The sequence below is a fragment of the Ceratotherium simum genome, chromosome 22, assembly GCF_057802395.1.
Source record: "Ceratotherium simum simum isolate JZ-2026a chromosome 22, ASM5780239v1, whole genome shotgun sequence".
In the NCBI taxonomy this organism is placed as follows: Eukaryota; Metazoa; Chordata; class Mammalia; order Perissodactyla; family Rhinocerotidae; genus Ceratotherium; species Ceratotherium simum.
In genome coordinates this window covers 33,070,362-33,076,361 of record NC_141921.1, presented here as the reverse complement: position 1 = coordinate 33,076,361, position 6,000 = coordinate 33,070,362, and the positions used below count along the sequence as shown (strand labels likewise).

General features: G+C 49.7%; 1 protein-coding gene across 4 annotated transcripts in view; it reads right to left on the bottom strand.

Moving 5' to 3' along the window:
* Positions 1-339: 339 nt before the first annotated feature.
* The window catches only part of TCEA3 (transcription elongation factor A3), a 35,107-nt gene continuing 29,446 nt past the window's right edge, over positions 340-6,000 (bottom strand). For all 4 annotated transcript variants that reach the window (XM_087446578.1, XM_087446579.1, XM_087446580.1 and 1 more), the window contains exons 9-11: positions 4,907-5,053; positions 3,134-3,205; positions 340-466 (exon numbers count right to left, since the gene is read on the bottom strand). In XM_087446578.1, coding sequence (XP_087302704.1) covers positions 458-466; positions 3,134-3,205; positions 4,907-5,053 — 228 coding nt within the window. In that variant the 3' untranslated portion in view covers positions 340-457. The remainder of the gene's footprint in view (positions 467-3,133; positions 3,206-4,906; positions 5,054-6,000) is intronic.

The window sequence follows — 6,000 nt, the reverse complement described above, 5'->3', positions numbered from 1 at the left end:
TCATATCTGCCTAAGCCAAACCATGTGTCAACTGTTCTGCACCTGTGACTCTGCAGTGGGCTGGGGTAAGATTTGTGAAGTCTAGTATTTTTCAATTCAGAAAAGGCTGAGAGGTTCAGATGTGAGGGAAGGGACTCGAAGCAAACGTCTGCCAGCCCACTGTCAAAGACATGACACCTCAGCTGTGAGGCTCTGAAGTCGCTGAGTTGCTACAAGAGGTTTGTCAACACACACTCTCTTAGCATCATACCCCAGTCAGGCTCCTCCAATTAACCAATTATTATTAATATCTGATTATTAATTTGCAAAAGAATTCTCTCTCTGGTTCCTAATGCCCCATTCAGAGTTGAGCATTTTTCTTCATTTTCATTTTTATTTTTTCTCCAGTTACAATGGCTTAGGGCTTTCTCTTTGTTCTTCCTCACCTTGTTCACTGAAATCCTGGCTGGCGGCTCTATCAGCAGAACTACAAAACCAAAAAGGCGACAGCATTTTAGAGCTTTCCTGTGTCACCCAAGGAGGCTAGGGGGAGGGGACATGAAGAAGGTAGGGTCTGGAGCCACACAGAGCAGAGTCCAGATCCCAGCTCTGCCATTATCAGCTGTGTGACGTTGAACAAATCACTCATCTGTAAGATGGGAGCATACTGCCAGCCAGTGCGAGAAGGATATCACATAATAAAGGAATGGAAATTCAGTGCTGGGCATCTGATGGGCTCTCCCTTCATGGTCAGAAATATCACTGTGATTATTACTAACGACTTGGGTGACTTAGGCCTCCAACACGGCCATGGACACTACCTGAAAATGTTGTCAGAAGCCACGCAGCTGCCACCTCCAGTGGGCCCTGCCTCTCTAATAGGAATCAGGGAGGAGGAGCTTGGTTGGGAGATGCAGAATGTCCTTTCCCCAATGGTAACAATCACAAGAACTACTATTTATTGAGCACTTACTCTAGGCTAGGCAGTGTTAACATGTATTAACTAATTTCATCCTCACAATCACCCTGTGAGATAGGCACTGTATCACTCCCGCTTGCACAACTAAAGAAGCAACTTAGAGAGGTTAAGTAACTTGCCCAAGCTCCCATAAATACTAGTAGGGGACAACCTCAGAATAACAAGAATAGTGGTTTTTATGTACATCTGTGCTCAGAGATTTTTTGTATAGTTGTATAGGTTGTTCACTGCACAAGAGGGCCTGGCCAAAGGGGCAAGTTGAGGCTGAAACTTAGCCCCTGCTCTGTGTACCAAGCTCTGTACCCTGGTGCAAGGCTGTGTCTACCTGGAGGCAGGGAAACATTTTTCTTTTTCTTTTTTGGTGAGGAAGATTGGCCCTGAGCTAACATCTGTTGCCAATCCTCCTCTTTTTGCTTGAGGAAGATTGTTGCTGAGCTAACATCTGTGCCCATCTTCCTCTATTTTATACGTGGGATGCCACCGCAGCATGGCTTGATGAGCGGTGCGTAGGTCCACGCCTGGGATCCAAACCTGCAAACACCGGGCTGCCAAAGCAGAGTGCTTGAACTTAACCACTATGCCACCAGGCCGGCCCCAGGGAAACCTTTTTCTAACTTGACAAAGATGCCATATAAGCTATCAGAGGCCCCCTTAATGCTCTGTCTGTATTACCTGCTTTAATCCTCAAAATAGCTCTGTGAGAGCCAGCCCTGGTGGTCTAGTGGTTAAGATTCAGTGCTCTCACTGCCACGGCCAGGTTTGTTTCCCAGTCGTGGAACCACACCACCCCTCTGTGGTAGCGGTTCACACAGAGAACTAAACTAACTAGGATACACAACTATGCACTGAAGCTTAAAAAAAAAACAGCTCTGTGGGCTAGATATTAATACTCCCATTTTATAGATGAGGAAATCAGGTCTAGAGGGTTCAGATCACTTAGCTAAGTCACTTTGTAAGTGATAAAGTTAGGATTTGAACCTGATGCCAAAGCCCATCCTCTAAACCACTAGGCCACTATACTGGCCCCATCCCTAAGTGCTCCATGAGTGAATAAAGGAAAAATACATAATCGTCTGACTTTTACCTTAAAAAATATGGCAGTTCTAATGAGGCCCCAGGCTATTGAGGCTCTTAGTAAGGTTGTAGAAAATGCCAATGGATCAGGAATTTGGAGCACTGTCTTTCAGTGCTCCAAACTATGGGACTTTATGCTCCTTAAGTATTTCAGTAGCACAATTTCCTTGTGTGAAAAGTGAGAGTAATATTGTAAGTAACACTTCTCATAGTCGTTTGCAAAGTGTGTGTGCACATGTAATAATCTTCACATCAACCACGGGAGGAAGGCATGACATCACCCTTTTGCTCAGGGTCACACAGCGAGTAGGGCAGAGTGGAGACCTGAAACCAGGGCTCCCGACTCCCAGTCCCATGCTCAGTCTTGGGCTCCTTGCTAAGTACCTTGGAACTTTGAGAGCACCTGCAGCCTGCCTAGTGGCCCAGATATCACGTAGTGCATGGGCAGGCCAGATGGTACTGGAACTGACAGTAGTCACGTGACCACACTCAGTTTTTTCAGAAGACGTGGCAGGAAGGAGCCCTCTGGGAGGAGTCTTTGCTTGGCTCCCACGCCTGAAAACAGAACCTCTGCCTTTGCAGGAGCTGGGGCAGCCCGGGTTACAGCCTTGGGTAATGTAAGGCTTTTCCAGAGCTGCCTTGGGAGGGGAGGATGACCTGGGAGCATGTGGGGGCCACACCCCTCTGACAGGGCTAGCCTTCCTCTCATCCCCGGCTGTGGCCAGGTTCAAAGGAAATAGCATCTGTGAAAGCACTTTGCAAAGAGGTGTGGTCCAGATGCAGAGTGCTGTTGTTTTTCTTCCCTTCTGTGGCTCTCCGGAGGCTGACTGCATCTGTGCTCAAATGACAGACCTGCCCATCCTGTGATAAAATGTGGGCTGCTGCCCCCCACCCCAGCTGGGTGCCTTCCAAAACAAAAACATGCACAGGCACTCTCTCCCCGCCTCCCCAGCAACCACCCACAGCTCTCTCCAGCTCTGCAGACTACTCTGTGCAGGCTGGCAAGCCCCCAGTGTACGAGGCCCCTTCTGGGCTGTGGATATGCTCCTCCTTATGTGAGGCAGCGTCTGTGAATGACAGAGGAGGGAGAAAGATACAGACCTTCCAGCGATTGCCACATTCATTGCATAAGACGAAGGTAGTCATGGGCTCATCAGCACTACGTGTCTGCACCTGAGAGAGAGCACGAGGATCACTCATGAAGTCACTCCCCTGCTCTAGGACCTGCCATGGCTCCTGCTGCCTATAGGAGTAGGTTCAAATCCCAGAGCTTGGCACTGTTATTCCCACCCTGCTTTGGCAATGCCCTTATCACTGAGAACTCCATCAGGTATACTTGCCCCTCCTCTCGCAGGTCCCTCAGCTCACTTCCAGGATGTCACTGGCTCAGCCTGACCTTTGCACTCTCACTCTTGTTGTTGGTCCTCTGACCTGATCTCTCTTCTCTTGCCTCAAGCGACATCTCCTGCAGGAAGTGTCCCCTGACTCACCTCTGAACACACCCTACTGGATGTGCCTCACTGATCAGAACTTGTGAACTGGAAGCCCCGTTAAAGATCTAGTTTGTTTCTCATTTTATAGGTGGAAGACTTGAGACCCAGGAAGGAAAAGGGATTTGAAGATCGTTGGGACTATCTAATGTTATGTTTTCCAGTTTCTCATCCCCTTCACCAAACCATTCAGGTGCAGGAAATCCCTGGCATTTCCAGATTTAACAATTGCCGTTCTGATTTTCTATGGCCAACCCTGGATGGCCATGACATGTAGCAAGTAGTTACTTTGCGGACACTCAGCTATGAGTGATGTCAGCGGGGAGTCTATGGGGTGGGAGGGAGTCCTCCAGCTGAGTGAGCCCAGCAGTCGGTCAGGAGGACACAGCTTAGCACAGCCTTGTCACTGGGGAGCAATGACACCTGAGAAAGGAGAGTATTGGGGTTTCTCTGTGCAGAGAAAACTTTGCTCATGGGCACTTTACTTTTGGTGGGAGGCAACGTGCAGGAGACATATCACTCCACGTGGAAATGTGCTTGGAAGAGAGCAGGAGCTTGCAGAAACATCTCCAAATTCCTGAATCAGAATTCTCCGAGGGACTCCTCCAGAAGGGCAAGGCTGACTGTATTTCTGTGTAGCCACAGATCCCCACGGGCAAGGTGCCCTTGATAAATCTTATTTGCTGAGCAGATGGGGGAATGAATAGAGTTCTAGAATGCCTAGGCACTAATTAGAATTCAAGAATACTGGTGCCCCAAGGACATAACACGTGCAACCCAGAAACAGGAGGCGGTTCTCTGGTTTTAAGTCTTTCAGAGAAGGAGCCTCCACAGCCTTCTGATTCCCCACGGTGGGGCAATGGTCTTCCCCCTTAGGACTGGGGCTAAATACCTCAGGCTTTACTGACCAAGTTGGCTGTATTGAGGGCAGAAAGGTCTGGGTCTGGGTTTATTACTATCTCTGCCAGTGACCATCTTTGTCACCTTGGGCAAAGCTGCAAAGCCTGTCCCTTGTCTGGGCCTCAGTTTCCCAGTGTGTAAAATGTGGGGGTTTTATATTGCTAAGTTTTCTTCCATCCATCTGTGACTCTATAGAAGTTCTGTGCCCTGTTAGTCTGGTTCCTCTTATTTTTGCTTCAGAGCAGGCCAGAACATGCCAGAACACGCTGGCCAAGCCTCATAGACACAAATCTGGGTGGTTGTACATGCAGGAGAACATTCTCTAGACACCATGGGGGCATTATGTGGGTGTAGCAAGACGTGCCCTCTGTCTGCAGGCTAGCGTTTTAGCCCTTTGTCCCCTCTGGCTCTCCCCTAAGCTCCCCCTGGTTCTCCCCTCCATGCCCCATGGCCTCCTCCCCCAAGACCCCTGTCCCCGCCATACCTGGTTATAGGTACAGTTCTTCTTCTTGCATTTGCTGCACTGGAAGAGGTCGGTGGTGGTGCCGCCCGTCTTGGCCATCTGGTGCTCACGGATGGCCTCCTGGGTCATGGCATTCCGCAACTCCCTCAGCTCATCACTGGCCATTTCCTGGAGAGAAATGAGTCTGCCCTTCAGGGCTGGGGAGCCCCCGGAGCCTTGCCCTACACCTGGTTTCTAGAGATCCTGAACAGAGGAGAGGGGAATGAACATGCTGTATTGAGTACAAGGAGCTGGAGGGAGGCCTGGCTATACCAGAAGAGTCCTCATTCCACCTTTGGGTGAAGGTCAAACCTGGGGGCTCTGACTGTGCCAAGTACAGTAGGGCGTGTACAGGAGAGCGGAAAGCAAACAGCTTCCACCCCCAGATCAACACACTTGTGTACATTTCCTCAGATCTGCTGCCTGGCCTGCCTGCCAGGACCTGGGTACCTGCCTGAACCTTCTTGCTTGAGAAGGAACCTTCCTGACTTGACCACTGACCACCTGATCTATGATGTTCCCCTTATCCTTCCGGTCTGGACTTGACCCACTGCTTGTCTGAGCTGTGATCACTGCCCAGTCCATTCTACCTGGTGGGAACCTTGGTCTCAGCTATCCATGACTCATGCTGCTACCCCCAACCCAAGCAGGACTTGAAGCTCCTGGGTTCACACAACTAACTGCTCACCTGTGGATGCATCACAGAACACCTTTTTCTCTATGTTCCTACAGAACAGTCTCCTGTCTCCCATCAGCTCACTGCACACACTCAGTGTCTGTATTAGCTAGGTCCTTCCCTTCTTTACCCATCTTCCTGGCCATTTGACTCCCCCCAAACCTCTGCTAGAGGACAGCAGAGAGCGGGGACACTCCAACTAGGGAGAGCTCTAGTTAGGGTTGGGTTGGGGGAAGGAGGACAGCTAAAGCTAAGGTTAAAATGAGGATTTGGTACTAGCTGAACAGTTTCATTGTTGCTATCTAACCTGACTCCTTAAACCTGGAGAACAGAGTTGGCACACAGGCCAAGTGATGTTAGTGTGCTGACCACTGCATTATAAGCCCTTGGGCTTCTTGAT